The sequence below is a fragment of the Sorex fumeus genome, unplaced genomic scaffold (assembly GCF_029834395.1).
Source record: "Sorex fumeus unplaced genomic scaffold, SorFum_2.1 ptg000094l, whole genome shotgun sequence".
Classification (NCBI taxonomy): Eukaryota; Metazoa; Chordata; class Mammalia; order Eulipotyphla; family Soricidae; genus Sorex; species Sorex fumeus.
In genome coordinates this window covers 3,497,476-3,515,383 of record NW_026606151.1, presented here as the reverse complement: position 1 = coordinate 3,515,383, position 17,908 = coordinate 3,497,476, and the positions used below count along the sequence as shown (strand labels likewise).

The following is a 17,908-nucleotide window of genomic DNA, read 5'->3' as shown; positions in this document are numbered from 1 at the left end:
CCTTTTCGGCTTAGTTCTGGTGGACGGAGTGAGCTTCTGGGCCGTCGATCTCTCCCGCGCCTTTGTTTTATTTCCCACCCCTTCTGATAACGTAAAAGAAATGATCACGTTGCAAGTTCTTTGTCAGTTTACGAAAGCTGGGGGTGGGCGGGGCAACCGTGGATTACCTTGGCCCCTTAGCCAATAGCTGGGCGGTATGTAAATAAGCCAAGTGAGCTACGGGGATCAAAACAGCCAGCTCCGAGCCGCTGCGGAGCTCCGGGACGCTGGACCCGCCGTTCTCTCTCCGGGTCCGCGCAGTGCTCCATGGAGGGGCGGCCACGTCGGTGCTCACTGCAGACCCAGTAGCGCAGCAGAAGAGGCCACTGACCGCTGCCGCCGAGATGAAGTATAAGGTAGGGGAGAGGTTTTTCTAGCAGGTTTGCTCGCGCGCATTTGTGCGAGTGTGTGTGTCTGTGTGTGTGTGTCTGTGTGTGTGCGCCGTGTGCCTCTGTAACATTGCTACAGAGCCAGTGTGTGTGTATGTGTGTAGCATTGCTGCAGAGCCAGTTTCTGCGCTCCAGAGGGTACCTAGATGCGTCTCAATCCCTGCGGCTGGCACCTAGTTGCCAGCAGGCAGGCTCTGCGAGTTCACAGTCTCCCTGCGTCCTCCTCTCTGCTGTAATTGGGGGCGGGGGTGGAAGGAATCAGTCTGTGCCCCGTGACCACTGCAGACCAGCCGATGTCTCACCTGAAGCCGCAGTCTGCTTTGGCTCTGTCCCCGCGGCTTCCCTGCCTGAGTCCTGGCCTCTTGGGTTCTGACCGACTTTCAGAGGGACAGGAGGCTGCAGAGTGTCCCAGGCTCATTCTGGGAAGCAGTCTGCCATATGTGCTTGTGCTGGAGACGCCAAGTCAAAGATACTATTATTATGCTGAGACTTTTGACATCCTTAAATGATGTTGGATGAAGAGCAAATGGGGTTTTGCCACATCTTGAAAATAACTTTTATTGGTGTTTGAAAGGACTGAGAGTCTAAAGGCTCCGACGAGTTTACACTGTCATGATACGTCATTTTCCCATGCACCATCGTTGGTGTGTTTATTCTGGGATAAGGTATTATCGTTGATCGTCGATTTGCTCGAGCAGGCCCAGTAACGTCTCCACTGGAGACTTTGTTGTTACTGTGTCTGGCATATCGACACAGTAACAACAAAGTCACACAGTAACAACAAAGTCTCCAATGGAGACGTTACTGGGCCCGCTCGAGCTCGAGCAAAAGGTATTATCACTTTGTTTAGCATATTTTTTTTATCATTTATGTTACCCCCAGCTCTCTAGGCAAATCAGTTCCAAGGACACTTACAAAAAGCAGACTGCAAATAATTGGGTGTGAATTTCTTTGGAAGATAAGTAATTCTGTCTTAGAATAAATGATGACTCCTGCTTTTAAAACGTGATCTTTTGTCAAGGTGGCAATGCTTCGGGATTGTAGTTACCTGTCTTTAAGGTTGTATCAGCTGGATGCTACTTTTCTTTTAGAAATCATCTAGCTTCTGGGCCATTCTTTAATGTGAAGCTATAAATACTCAGTTCTGGCTAGCAGCCACTGGCGAGGCTCAGCAATAGATCTTACATCTTTTGTTCAAAGTCATAAATCTTGGTCAAAAGCTCCAAATCTTAATGTCAAAAGTCTAGGTTGTAATGCATGAATTATACTTCTCCTTGAAAAAGTTACAATTGTTTGAAGACACAGATACCAGGTATCACTGTACTATAAACTTTTCATTACTCCTCAATAATAAAGACTAGAAGAAAAGATAACCTTGAAAATTCTTATTATTATCTGTAGGATGTAACCAGAAGCAAATCCTTCTAACAGACATTCTCTTTCTTGCAGAGATTGGCCCAGTATTTCCAGTTTCCTTATTTAGAACAATAATAAGATGTAATATTACTTAGCCTGCGGTGATTGTTTTTGCCTCACCTCTTCTCATTGCTTAAGACATTTCTTTTCTTAAAAACTGATTGAAAGAGGGGGGGGAGTATTTTATGCACTTATTGGAAGGTATAAATGGCTAGAACTAACATTGAGTGCTGTAATCTAGAAAAATCTGAAGCAGTGATTTCCAAAGTAGGAGATTCTGGCTCCCAAGGTAACAGACCTGAAACAGGGAGGTGGTTGTCACCTCTCATGTAGTTGGGGAACACTTTCTCTTTATTTCCAGGAGTTTGCTGAGTCCTTCCCCCCCTCACTCCCCTAAAAGAGAGGCAGTAAGCCAACTGAGTTTGGGAACCTCTGGTAAACTCACTTTTATTCAGTGACCTCATCAAATTTAGTTTTATTTGAATGGAAAAAAAGCATCATGGCTACTGGCAATGTAAATATTGACTGGCATTCGTGGAGGAAAAACTGCCCTTTTCTGGGTCTCATCAGTGTTGAATTCTCTGCTAACTGATAGACCAGCATGACGTTTATTAGCTTATAGACACTATCATCAGCAAAAACTATTAATTTCTCCTACTGAATAAATGAGGGCTGGAGCGATAGCACAGCAGGTAGGGCGTTTGCCTTGCATGCTGCTGAACTGGCCGGGCCAAGTTCGATTCTTGCGCCCCTCTCAGAGAGCCCGGCAAGCTACCAAGAGTATCTCGCCCGCCTGGCAAAGCCTGGCAAGCTACCCGTGAAGTATTCGATATGCCAAACACAGTAACAAGTTTCACAATGTTACTGGGCCCTCTGAGCAGTGAATATATTTTTCAATCTACTTGAAGACTTACTGTAACAATACAGGATTGACGTTTTTAAGTTTCCCCAAACTATGAGGTGGTTGTTATTTCAAATGTGGAAATTATAGAGCAAAGACACTAAGCAATTTATACAAAGCCAAATGGATTTTGAAAGCAGTAGAGTTGGAATTTGAACTAAGTATGGTTCCAGAATTTGTGACTTAAGTCACCATAAAATATGATAGAAAGAACCAGTTGGATCCCCTTGAATGATCTTTGTAATGGGTATTTTCTTTTCCCAGGAAGTTTTAAACTTTTAAAAATATATATTTATATTTTACAGTTATAACTTATAATTACATTCCATTTAATACAAATTTTATGTGTATTGTATTATATGGAATATAATTATAGGTTGAGTTTTGGGGGGTGACTTCTCCCAAGCAGTGGTCAGAGGATCCAGGGTTACATGTGGCAATATCTGGGGGGCAAGAATGAAATTCAAGACTGTGTATGCAACCTAGGTTCCATCCACCAAGCTCTCTTCCTCATGCAATCAAACTCTGTTTTATCCTGAGTGTTCATGAAGGTTCAAAGACAGTAACTCTATACAGCAAACTGAAATGTATGTTTATGTTTATGTGAAATGTATGTTTAGCAGTTATTTGTGTCATTTGAGCCTTTTCGGTAGTAAAAACCAGATAAACATTATATTGTAAAACTCTGGAGTCAAAAGTTATCAATTAATCTCTAAAAATTTAGCACAGTTAGACTTAAATGTTCACTGAAAGAATTCTAATCCTGGTACCATAAGGTGTTCTCTAACCAGATTATCTGGTTTGACTACTTCACGATTAGAACTAGAGAACAGCCAATCCTTCACTCATTAAGTACTTATTATACACAGCTTCAGGTCCGCCAGCTATGTATTTATATATTTACTTATAATAATCTTGAGAACTGTGGAATGTAAGCTATTACTTTGGATAAACTGTTTTGGTTAGCACATATTCAGTCTAATTTTTGTTTTTTTTTTCTTCATGGAACTATTGCAAATCATTCCTATGTGTACTTAATTTTCTTATAAGGGGTTCAAACTAGGACCTAGAGAGACAGTACAACAGACAAGGACCTAGCCTTACATGCAGTCAAACCAGGTTCTATCCCCTGTACCCTATATGGTCCCCTCACCCTGTATAGTCACCTGGAGCCCATCTGTGAGCACAGGGGCAGAAGCAAATCTGTCATGTATGAACACAGTCAGGTATGACACAGAAACAAGAAAAAAAATTTAAGGATTCAATCTAATATTAGGGGATACTTAAAGGTTGTGAATATTCACTAAGAATTTTATTTTTTTCCTCTGACTATACTGAACAGGAGATTGGGGGGTGTGGTTTGCTTAATAACTAGCTTCAGTGAGGGCTTCTCTCCTTAGATTCTAGAAGTAGTAAGTTGCTTCTTTTTGCCAAGAGATTTCCTGCTCAACAATGTTAAAATGGAGATCCTATCCATCCTCCTTGGCAGGCACATGTCTAATGGGTGCTCATCACATGCTGCCTATTATATCGCTAATAGCTAAGCAGCTTGTGTGGCATTGCCAAATTTCCAAACTTATGTGCCTATGCTAAAATTCTATTACCTAGTCCACTTATTCCAAAAACCCATAAATGTTTTGGTTGAGGAACAATCACAATATAGTTAAGAAAACTCCATGGGAGGACGTGAAATAGATGAAGAGGCACAAACTTTCAGTTATAAAACTAAGTCATGCTGGTTCAGCCCTTTTAAAAAACAGTATGGACGTTTCTCAAAAAATTAGAAATTGAGCTCCCATTTGATCCAGCAATACCACTCCTGGGAATATATCCCAGAGATGCAAAAAAGTATAGTAGAAATGACATCTGCATTTGTATGTTTATTGCAGCACTATTTACAATAGCCGGAATCTGGAAAACTCCAAGTGCCAGAGAACAGATGACTGGTTAAAGAAACTTGTAGTTTCTACACAATGGAATACTATGCAGCTCTTAGAAAAGATGAAGTCATGGAATTTGCATTTAAGTGGATCAACATTGAGAGTATCATGTTAAGTGAAATGAGTCAGAAAGAGAGGGACAGAAATAGAAGGGCTCATTTGTGGAATATAAAGTAACAGAATGGGAGACTAATAGCCAAGGATAGTAGAGATAAGAACCAGGAGGATTGCTCCACAGCTTGGAAGCCAGCCTCACTTGCTGGGGGAAAAGGCAGTTGAGATAGAGAAGGGATCACTAAGTAAAGGATGCTGGGAGAGCCCGCTCGGGATGGGAGATGCATGCTGAAAGTAGACTATAGACCAAACATGATGGCCACTTAATACCTGCATTGCAAACCACAACACCCAAAAGGAGAGAGAGAGAGTAAAAGGGAATGTGCCTGCCACAGAAGCAGGGATGGTAGGGGTAATGGGAGGGATACTGGGAACATTGGTGGTAGAGAATGGGCACTGGTGAAGAGATGGGTACTTGATCATTGTATGACTGAAACATAAGCACGAAAGTTTGTAAGTCTGTAACTGTACCTCATGGTGATACATTAAAAATAAATAAATAAATGAATAAACTAAGTCATGGAGATATTATATATATTAGAAGGACAATAGTCAATAATATTGCTTCAAATTTGAAAATTGTTAAAATGATAAGTAGACATGATCATCTTTTCATGGTCAGTGCACACAAATGTCAAATTATTCTATTGTTTGCCTAAAACTAATATAATGTATGCCTGTTATATTTCAATTTTTAAAAAGGAAGAGAAACTAAGGAGACAGTAAAGAACCAAAACTGTAGTTCATATGTTTTGGTAAGGTAGTTTGGAGAACAGAAGAAACATGTTGGTGGTTTAGTGAATGTGGTCATTTATGACCTATAAAATTTCTATTTCTATTTCTTTGTTTACTTTGACATTTTGGTTCTAAATTATTTATTCTTTTTTCAATAATTTGTTGTACTCACTCTAAATAAAGAGATTTCTAATCTCCTTAAAAATATGCAACATGAATTTAAACAAAAGCACCCAAGGGTGCTTTGGAAACATATTAATTTTTTTACTTCTGAACTGATTCTTTTATTGAGCAAAACTATTTTTAGTGCTAAATGTCTTACCTACATAAAAACGAAAGTCTTTATATAACTGAAGAGCTTTGATAATACCAAATTTAGCAAGTTGCACATACCAAGTATAACATACCAAAGATTCCTTTAGCATCCATCCTTCCTTGCAGGAATATTCATCAGTCCACTTCTCAAAATTTATCGGTGACTTCCTGCCTGCCTTCCCAGTCCTCTAAAAAAGAAAAAGAAAAAGCTTTTTTTATTACTTTCCAAACCCTTCCCTTTTTGTGTCTTCATGGTCCCTCAGTTTTTCATTCAAAAATCTTGTTTATTTAATACCAGACCTTTTGCAGGACTGTCTGTAGACCAACCATACAAATTTGACACCCATGAAGAACAACCCCTATCTCTCATCCCTCTTTTTGATTCTGCTGTGGAAAATCTTGCTCCCTTGATGCAATTTCTTTGTCCCATTCTCTCTGTGCCACTATGACTGGGTTAGTCTGTCGTTTTCATAGATCAAATCAAAAGCCTAGACCTTTGCCTCCTTGTCTGTCTTACACCCTTAAAATTGATTTTGTTTTTCACTTCCACCCTAGTTTGTTATCACTACCTTATTTTGCTTATTAATCTCGTTTAATCAAGTCACTACCTAAATGATATATACCTGTAACTTGCATAGTTACACATATGTTACCCATGGAAACTGCCCAGTTCTAAGTAAACTTTGTTCAATTCAGAAGACCCATGATTGCAGGGGGTTGGGGGGGGGGGGGGGAGAAGAAGGAGGCAGTTAGATGACTCGCTTCGATGAACAGAGATTACTGCTACATCCATACTTAGAAATTACTCCTAGCTGGTACTCAGGGAACCATATGCTGGACATTGAACCTGGGTCAGCTGCATTCAAAGCATATTATCCTTTTGGCCCTGTTATTGTTGTTGTTGTTGTTGTTTAATTGATTGACTGATTTTGTTTGTTTGGGAGGATTATTTTGGCCACACTGAGCTGTGCTTCGGCCTTACTCCTGGCTCTCCCCTGTGCACTTAGAAGACGATATGGGATGCCTGGGATCAAACTTGGGTTGGTCACGTGCAAGGCAAGCACCTCACCCTCTGTATTATCTCTTTGGCTCCTAAAAGACCTATTTCTTACCTGTATGTCGAAGCAGACTATTGGCCAACTCTTAGAATAAACAGTATTTTCCTCCATCAGTTAGGACTCTGAAGGAGCAGGGACTTGGTCTTATATGTCTTGTAGTAGAAACAAGTTATAATGAGGACTATTTTGCTCGAGCAGGCCCAGTAACATCTCCATTGGAGACTTTGTTGTTACTGTGTTTGGCATATCGAATACATCACGGGTAGCTTGCCAGGCTCTGCCGTGCGGGCGAGATACTCTCGGTAGCTTGCCGGGCTCTCCGAGAGGGGCGGAGGAATCGAACTCGGGTCGGCCATGTTGGCCGCGTGCAAGGCAAACGCCCTACCGCTGTGCTATTGCTGGAGAAAGACATTTCTGTTTTTTAGGGTTTAATGCTCTGTGACTTTGGACAATATAGGCTGAGTTTCCATTTCTTAACTGTAATTAGGGATAATAATTATTCATTCTATTGCCTGTAGGCCTAAACAAGATAATAAGTGAGTGCAAAGTATTTACAATAGCTCCCAACATAAAAATAAGATTATACTAGTCAACTCAGTTCTCCTTGCATAGTAGAAACTCAATAAATATTGAGAGCATAGTATGGATTGAAGGCAGTGACAAAATTATGTTAAAAACCCAGGTAGTAGGGTCAAGCAATAGTACAGAACTTGCCTTGCATGTGGCTCACCCAGGTTTGATTCCCAGAAACCCACATGGTCCCCGAGCACTGCCAGGAGTAATTCCTGAGTGAGGTTATTCCAGGAGTAACCTCTGAACATCACTTGGTGTGACCCCAAAACCCAAACAAACAAAAATTTAAAAAAAAAACCCAGTTACTAGGTTGAAAGGGTTGAATAATGCTGGGTTTCCCATGGATGGAGATGAGTATTATAGATTTGCAAGATCCAAACTAAGGGATTTACCAGTTACTACTATATTAATGATTTAGTATCTTTATTATTATTCATTTTAATATTATTTATGTCATTTCAGGATCTTACTTTTTGAAAGTATTAAACACATATTGAACTGAATCTTGAAATACATAAAATATGTACACAAAGATCCACTAAAAAAGAGTTTTAATGCTATTAGCATATTATAAAGTAATGGGTTTGTTTCAAACCCATTTCTATTACTTTACAGAGCTTTCTTTCTATTTTCTTCAGCTTTTAAGTAGCTTTCTCTATTTCTATATTTTAAAAAATGAATAAAATCCTGTCTTATCAGGAAATTGCAAGGATATATTATTTTATAATCAACAGTTTTTAGAGCATAGTAAGTTTTTTTAATGGGAGCTTCTAGATGATTCACACACATATCGATATGGAAGCATTATGTAGATACAAATTTATATTGATAGAAATATTCACTAGAATTGTTTCCCCAAGGAAGAACAGTCATTGAGAAAAAGATAAAGTTTCAATTTTAAAAATGTCAAGGTGAATGCAAAGGTACTAAGTTGGAGAGGATATAGCTGAGGTACCATATCAATTCTATCTTTTATTCTGTGGAATTCAATTAGAGTAACATAGAGATCTTCATTATCTATTTTAGATTATTTTAGGATTAGAAAGAAACCTATACAAATTGGTTTACAATGCCAGTCACTAAGACTATGGCATTACTTTGCAGGAACTATTGACTTAATTACCAAGTCCCTATGCCAGAATAAACAAAACAGGACCACTGGAAAGAAATATTATATTTCCAACTTAAAATGACAGAGAATAGCTATTGGTTTCCTAGGCAATGGATGATAGCAAAGATTCCAGGCTTAGAAGAGAGCAAAACAAAACAAAACAAAACCTATTTATTCTTGGTCAACAACACCCCCTTCATTTTATTTACTTTGAACATTCCAGTCATGTTCCTGTGGTAATTCTTACTGGCTAATGAGGACTCTCAGAGCCTGGAGAACATTACAGCTTGCTTATAGAAGGCGTTCTTCCTGAGGAATCTGCTTTTCAAGATAAATTGTACTCGTGGGTGACCTTTTCCACCCTCCACTGGGAGGAATTTTGGTTGATATTGCAAATAGTTTTACTTGATGTTGCAATCTAGGTGAATCCAATCAGATTCTTTAGGGAAGAGAATAAACACTCCAGATAATGCTAGTGATAGTATGCTCTAGACTTTTTATGATTGAGTTGAGGGTGAGACCGCTGATCATAAAGATAATAAAATTGCCAATCCAATATTTTCAAATGCATTTGCTGGGACCCTACCACAAATAGAAAGTTCTTGTCTATTCTTATAAAAGAATTAATTCTCTCCACCTATCTATTAATGATACTAAATAGTGTTTCAGTAGTTTGCTCAAGATCATTAATCAAAGGGTATGGTCTTTCTTTGCACATTCTGTATGTATTGCAAGAGAATTCCTCTGTTTACTTCTCATATGTCAGGTAATGGTTAAATTTCTCAAAATGTTCCTTAAGTAGGATGTTGATATTTATGTTCACCAGAAACAAAAAATTGCAATCCTTAGTATTTAGAAACACAAACACTGAATTAAAATACATTTTATTGTTTTGCTTTTTTGGGTCACACCTGGCAATGCTCAGGGGTTACTCCTGGCTCTTCACTCAGGAATTACTCCTGGCAGAGCTCGGGGGACCATATGGGGTGCTGGGGATCGAACCTGGGTCGACCACATGCAAGACAAACACCCTACCCACTGTGCTACCACTCTAGCCCTAAAATACATTTTGTTGTTCCTTTTCAATTGGAACATTACTTCTTTCTTTACTCTTTATGTGTGTGTGTGCATCTGTTGGGGGAGTACTATTTGTGAAACTCTAGAAAGTTTTAGCAATGAGATACCTTATAAGGTTAATATTTCAACCATATCTATTTTCTATTTAATAAAACAGTATGTATTTTGACAGTACAGTGTGACATGAGGAGTTTTCTAATTTTTTTGTGGAAGTCCTATGTGTTCACTTAATAATTATGAATTAGCCTTACTCTTATTGGTTTATGCTAGTTTATTGCCCCTACTTTAGCACTTCCCAAAGGAGATGTGGCTATCACAGAGCTCATCTGTGCTTCTCTTTCCTTTGACTCTGTCCTCTACTCGAAGAATGAGCAGGTTTCAATTCCCCTCCTCTCCCTAAGACTTCAGTAACTGAAAACACAAAGCTAGTACACTGCAAGGCATTGAAGTCAGCTTCTAGATACTCTATCCTTTCTGTAGTTCAGTCTTTTGAATCTAACAGAATAAGTCATTAATCTGTCAGGAAAATTTTTGAGGGACAGTGGGAGTGAGTTACTAAAAATTGGTGGCAATCTTTTGCAAACCACAACACCCAATAAGAGAGAGAACAAAAGGGAATGCCCTGCCACAGAGGCAGGGTGGGATGGGGGGATGGGGGGTGGAAGGGATACTGGGATCCGTGGTGGTGGGAAATGGGCACTGGTGGAGGGATGGGTATTTGATCACTGTATAATTGAAACCCAAGCACAAAAATTTGTAAGTCTACAACTGTACCTTATGATGTCTCACTAATAAAAATATAAAAAAAAATGGTGGCAAGATTTAGACTTTGGCAGGAAATGGGTTGATGGGCCAGAAATATTGAAGTCCTAGCACAGCATCTTGGGAAAAAACAAAAACAATTTAAAGTCTTATTTCTCTGGGATAGAACTTACATAACAGCCTCTAATCTTCAACATTTTTAGGCTCAGTGAGATGATCATAACCTTAAATGGTGTGGGAAAAGAATAGAAATAGGTATTTCAATAGCATTCTTTCTTTTAATAATCTCATCAGTTATGAAAGTGAATTTCTAGACTGTCTCACAGAGCTAAAGAGATGCCTTTGGAATATACCTAGATTCCTTTTAAAAATCATATTGCCCAGTAGAAAACATAGTTATTGGCTGCATCAAACTTTCATTTGCGCTTATTTTTTATCTCCAAAGCTCTCAATTCAAGCAAGAGAGACCCATTTGCAATATTTATACTTCAAGCCTGTCTTTTATTTTCATTAAAATTCTATATAATTTCTTTGTATGCATAGCAAAGTCAAACCCTAAATGTTTGGCAACTTCTTGGAAAGTTCAAGAACACAGTGATCATTCTTGACAGTAGAACTGCTCTAGCGATCCACAGTTCAAGGCATTGTAACCTTGGCAGAAAACTTTCTAAAAGATTTTGGGTTTTTTTTTTTTTAAATGAATTCAGACAAATTTTTCACTGCCATAAAAAACAGTTACTTGAAATAATAAAATTGTGCTTTTTTTCTTGAAGAAATATGTTCCTTTAGAAATGAAGACTGTATTTTGAAATCTCTGCTTGTATAGAACACCTAAGAACATTAGCAGAGAGGATGATTGGATTTCAATTGTTCTTGCATGAAACCTGGCAAGATAGTTCTGTGTGTCATAGCCTGCAGCACCTGCATCAAACCTCCTGCCTCCCTTATTAAGCTCTTAATTACAGACAAAGCTTACTTCATTGCTGGAGGGAAAGAATTTTGTTTCTCTGAACTATGTCTGTTTTTTGGTGTGGCAGGTGTAATCATGATGAGATCATTCCTAGTTTGTTTTCTTCTCCTGGAGGAATTATATTTTAAAGGGAGGAGTACAGTTCTTCAGACACAATTTCATGAGCTCATAATAGTGCAGAAATAATAACTGAGCTTTGGTTTTATAGTGAACCTTTTCTTCAGAAGAAATAACTATTTTTCATAGATATTATGATGATTACTCAGAAGGTTAGGATAAAGAACGTGCTCATTATCCTAACTGTAGTAGGAAAACATAACACAGTAATTTCTTTGCCGATTTCTTAAAGTGTTAAGGACTCGGACTAGATTCTGCTAATTCAGTCTGATGTCCTTTCCCTTATCCAGAGTTCTTCCTCAGCATTATTGATATTTAGGGCTGGGTAATTCTTTGTGTCCTGTCCGTTAATAGACTTTTAGTAGCATCTGTGACTTCTACCCACTAGTAGCACATGACTGTAAGCACACACACACACACACACACACACACACACACACACCAAAAAAAGTCTCCATCGTCATATGTCATGGGAAGAAATAGAATTTCCCCTATTTTAAAACCACTGCCTTATCTCCCCTATTTCCTTCTGCTTAAAAATAATTTCCTTACTTCTTATGTGATGGGAGTATGAATATATAACCAAAAAGCTCCTTGCTATAATTTTATCTTGACTTGGGTTAAACATAGTTTAACAAACCTTAAGAGAAAGGAAATTTTCTATTATAAGTATAGCACCAGTTGTTCAAGAGACTGCTATAAAATTCTAAGAAGCATGCGGTCTCACTCAGGTCACATGTAAAATCAGCAGACTATCTCTTAGACAACTTTAATTCTTCAATGTGCACTTAGAACTGGACCTGAAAGAAAGATACTGTATTTTCATAAAATGGCATATAATATATAAATGTAGAGACATTGAAAAATTTTATTTAGAGTTTTCTTCTATTCCATTTGCTATCATATTTTCCCTCTCTTCTAGCTAAAAAAGCTACAACACAGAGAGATTCTTCTTGAGGTGACTTTGCATCGGCAATCCAGACAGTAAACGTTTCAGCCAAATGTATGGAGGTGTTTTGAAAACTCTTTGTAGTCCTCAGAAATTAAAGTGGACTAATAGCAATCAGCTCCAAACCTAGGTCAGATGATACAGAAAAAAATTTCAATTTAAGGTTTGCATTCAAGACAGACAAGATCATCAGTGTGTATATATATATATATATATATAATTTATACTGGCCACTTTTGATATAACTTTATATCTATGAGGTTGCATACCTTTGTGAAGGAATGGGCATGTAACAATAGATATATCTTTTCTGTTTAAAAATAGTTTATTAGAGGTTGTAGCTTGTGTGTTTTGACTTCATAAATTGTACTATATTAAGAAATATATTGTAATATCATGGACTGGAGTCTCCTACTCCTTTATAACTTAATTCTTATTTTGCTTACCTGCATACTAGAAGGATTTGTCTAGACAGGCAGATAGATGTAATCTGGTGCCAGTACTGCAGTGCTGGCTGCGATCCAGTTGGTTGTTTTATTGTTAATAAAACCTATCTTGTGGGTGAGTGGGTGTTGAGCCTTCATCATTACACGGCGCCTGTATGGTTTATCTAGGGGCAGAGCCCTGAAAAAAGTATGTGCCTGCCACATGTTTTTGATCCTATGCCAACATGCTATGCACTCGAATCTATCAAAGCCAGGAAATCTGGGACAAAAGCTTATAAATTCCAAGGCATAGTGATACTAAATTTTAAGATTGAACCAATTCTCAGGAAGTACATCATGGTTCAATGGAAAAAGTCCTAGATTAAGAGGAAAACCAGATGCTAGTTTTGGCTGTACTACTAATCTAATAGGAGAGACCTTCTGGTTAAAAAGTAAGATGAGGGGGGCTGGAGATAATACAGTGGATAGGGTGCTTGCCTTGCATGCTGCACACCTGGGTTCAATCCCCAGCAGACCATCTGATCTCCTTGAGCCCCACCAGGAGTGACTCCTGAGTGCAAAGCCAGGAATAGCCCCTGAGCACTCTGGGTGTACCTCCCCCCAATCTAAAATTCTATTTCATTCTGGTTAAGCTGTGGGTAATTGCTATTTTTAAAGGTCATATAAGCCAAGGTTTTCTTCCCTGTTCTTTAAGACAATCTGGGGTTGCAAGGGTCTCAAAGAGCATAGAATTTTTTTTTTAAAAAGCAAGCTTTTAAATGCATATGTATTACATTTCTATTACCCAGACTTGAAAAAAAATCAAAACAATTTTTCTGAAATACTATCAATAATCAAATTTATCTCCACAACTTACCTAGAAATGATAGTTAACTGTGAAGACACACACACATACACACACTCACACACAACTTTCCAACTTAACTCACACATTTATAATTTTTCATATATAGAACAAAGGATTTGTTCTAGGCTTTTTTTAGTACAAAAAATGTAGAACAAAAATTTGTTCTAGGCTTTTATTAGACATACTGGTAAATAAATCCCAGCATATGAATATGTCTGATCTGTAACACCCTTAAATCAAGAAGATTTTTAGATGGCATTGATTTGATATAAAGAAGGAAATAAACCCAAAATTTTGAAGTAATGCTTTTTAAAATCTTACAACTATGTTTTCTATATATTTTACCAAATCTGGTCAAATATATAATTCTTTCTGAGATGTAGAAATTCAAATGTGAGCACAATTCATAGCATCAGATCATCTCACCAAAACTCAAAAGAAGTTCCATTGGGCTATACATAACAAATAAAAAAAAAAACCACTGGGGAAATTATCCTCTAATCAAGAAAAGGCCAATGTATAAGGACATTAAGATTCCCAACTTTGGGAGCCTTATGAATAATGACATACTTAACAAAGCATCTTGGTAGTTCTCCCTGTCAAAGAATAACTTTGAGAGAACGAGTGTCTGAAATCATATTTCTTTTTTTGTTTGTTTTGTTTTTGGTCACACCCAGCAATGAACAGGGGTTACTCCTGGCTCATGCACTCAGTAATTACTCCTGGTGGTGCTCGGGGGACCATATGGGATGCTGGGATTCAAACTTGGGTCTGCCGAGTGCAAGACAAATGTTCTACCCACTGTGCTATTGCTTCACCCGCTAAAATAATATTTCTTAAAGCACCTTTCATAACTTCTCAAAATATAATGCCATTGACTATTGTTCACAAGGCTGGAAAAATCTAAGAAAGTATGAGGATTCAGGGCAAAGGAAACTACACAGAGAGACATTTGGAAGACACAATATATTGAAGCTTCATAACTACCATTGAGCTTAGAGGCACTTTGTAGAGAATGAAAATCATTGTCTGAAATTGTGTAGGTGCCCGAGATATCTCTAGTGGCTCATGTCAGACACTTCTCATCAGAAATAAGAGGTAGGAATGGGGACTAGCAGGCCTGGTAGGACCCTACTGCTACCGTTTTATGGCTAGTTCAGATTATACAAGGAAAAGTGTGTCAGATTGCAGTCAACAAACATTTCTGAGGGGAAAAAAATGTGCTAGACGTTTTATCTTCTAATTCCTGAGGCTGAAGCTTTATGTCTGCACTTTCCAACCTTCAGATGATCTTCCTCTTTCTTACAAGAATTAGTGCTCCAAATCATCCAATGAAAGAACCCAGGTAATCCAAAATTTGAAAGGCAGACATTGTAGATATTCATGTTTAATGTTGTTGGCGGTTATTTATTTATTTATTGGGGAAAACCTACATCCCCTTATCCAAAAGGAAATGGAGAGGAGATATTAAGTGGCTTAAGGATCCTCAGACTCAAGTCGATTTTGTTCAGTAGGCATGAAAGCATAGGAACATTTTTAATCTTTTCTTTGTGTTCGATGATTGACCTTGTTGGTGTTCATCCCATGGCATTTCCTTTAAGACTTATTTCCTTGACAATGGCTATTTGTTCTCTTTCTGTATGTGTGTATAAGAGAGACAGACAGACAAACGACAGACAGAGAGTGTGCACATGGGCGTCTGCCAGAATCCAAGGCTTGGATACAGGAAAAGTCATGTTGCTGAGAATATGACAACCCTGAGGCCTTGGCAGGAGATCCTTCTTGATAAATATAGAATGAAGTAAAAATAATAAGCGGAAGTTGGTCCATTGTGAAGTGACACACCAACCATTGTGCCTCTCTGCTCTTCAGAGACCAGCATGAATGGTCATGGAAATTGCAAGTCACACCTCTCCATATTTATAGCAGATGTTTCCCTGGCAGTAGGAGTAATAAGCTTTCTTGACATTTTGATAGCAGTGTGGGGGAAGGTGGGGAGGAAGACAGAGAACAGTGGAGGGAAAGCAACATGAGAGCTGTTACATGACCTAGTGTTACTAGTACCTACTGTTCTGGGCAATAATAAAGTATTTTCTCCCCATTTCTCAGGCATACTTTGAGAACCTGGAACAGCTAAACCTAACTTTTTAGGCAAAGTATGCTTTCCTTCTTGTTTTGTCACATTTTCTATACAACGCTTCTATGTGGTTGGAACAAAGTCATAGTACAGCAGGTAGAGTGTTTGCCTTGTTTGCAATAGACCGGGATTCACTGCCAACACCACAGAATGGTCCCTCGAGCATCACCAGGAGTGATCCCCTGAGCAGAGCCAGGAGTAAGCCCTGAGCATAAATAAGTGTGGCCCCAAAACAAACAAACAAAAAAAGACTTATGTGACTTGGACCACCATTTATCTTTAAGATTTTGGTAGTTCATCATCCCTTGACCATCCAAAATTTTTAACTGACTTCTTTTTTTTTTTTTTTTGCTTTTTGGGTCACACCCAGCAATGCACAGAGGTTACTCCTGGCTCTGCACTCAGGAATCACTCCTGGTGGTGCTCGGGGGACCATATGGGATGCTGGAAATCGAACCTAGGTTGGCTGCATGCAAGGCAAACGCCCTACCCACTGTGCTACTGCTCCAGCCCCTTAACTGACTTCTTTAATAAACAATTTGGCACTCTCTAGAGAACTAGGAAATCAGAGTCCAGAATTCAAGTTAGCAAATATTTAATGAATGTGTATTTGCTTTCGACAAAAGGAAATACCAAATCTGGAAATACCAAATAAATAAGTCAGCCTCTGTTAAGTTGCTCATCATCTAAATTTGTATGTAATACAAGCCATACTGTACGAAATACTATTATAGAGATCTGGGATAGAAAATAATCGAAAAAGTTTTGGAAATACATAAGGGTGTTTTGATTTTGGAAATATAGAAGATTTTGGCTTATACAGAAGTTTTGGGCATATAGAAGGTGGGTTTTGAAATGGAACAATTGTTAGATTCAGGAAAAGCAATTGGGAGTCAATTAGCATACTCCTGAGAAAAAGTTTTTGACTTTGAACAGGTTGTTGAAATGAAGAAGAAACTGTTTCATTTTCCAGGTTATGAAGACACTCAGCAAACATCAGTAGCTCCCACTAGAATACTTATGTAATATTACTACTAAGAGAAGTAAATCAAGAGAAAGGGGCTTTGCAATTATTGAAATGGAAGTGAAGAAACCCATTAGACATATGGAAATAGAGCAGTACAGAAGAAATATCTAGATGAAGTTATGGATTTGCATATTAGCTAAGTGTTTTGACGTCATCTGTTATAGATGAGATTTCCTGTAAACAGTGCACATCTAGGAGGCTGGAGCAACAGTACATCAGGTAGGGCATTTGCCTTGCATGCGGCTGACCTGGGTATGATCTCCAAGTACCACCAGGAGCAACTCCTGAGCATTCCCAGGTGGGACAAAAAAAAGCCAAAAAAAAAAAAAAAAGAAAGAATCACATATAGATAATAGGAAAGTACATCGGAGATATTATTTTAGAACATGATCACTTAAGGTATGGTTCAAAAATTATCATCTTTGACAGAGAAGGTCTTAAGATGAGTGGTCACGAGCACAAGGGAAAGGGAGGACAAGAAAGCACAGTCAAAGAAGCCAAACAGTTTCAAGGAATCTGGAATTTGGGGTAAACACTATAGGCTACAAGAATTAGATCCTCAAATAGTATTTTTTTAACCCTACATGCCAATTTTCAATCTTGTCTAAAATCACAGCTTTTTTAATTAGTAGGAATTACTAACTAACAGCTACACATTCAGGTCAGAGTGATAGTACAGCGGGTAGGGCGTTTGCTTTGCATGCGGCTGACCTGAGCTTAATTCCTGGCATCTCATATGGTCCCCCAAGCACCACCAGGAGTAATTCCTGAGTGCAGAGCCAGGATTAACTCCTGAGCATCGCTGGGTGTGACCCAAAAAACAACCTACCCCCTCCCCGCAAAAAAAAGCAGCTAAACATTCATTTGAAGATACTGGTACTGATATCCAGTTCAAAAAAAAAATTATATCCAAATTGTAAGGTGGAAAGTCAGTAGTCACTGGATACCACTTAGAAAAGACTCACAACTCCATGTTTTTTCAGAT

The 17,908-nt window shown here is 38.4% G+C and overlaps 1 protein-coding gene across 1 annotated transcript in view; it reads left to right on the top strand.

The window, feature by feature from the left end:
* Nucleotides 1–261: 261 nt before the first annotated feature.
* The window catches only part of NEDD9 (neural precursor cell expressed, developmentally down-regulated 9), a 53,191-nt gene continuing 35,544 nt past the window's right edge, over nucleotides 262–17,908 (top strand). Inside the window, exon 1 of the mRNA XM_056132292.1 lies at nucleotides 262–395. Coding sequence (XP_055988267.1) covers nucleotides 384–395 — 12 coding nt within the window. The 5' untranslated portion in view covers nucleotides 262–383. The remainder of the gene's footprint in view (nucleotides 396–17,908) is intronic.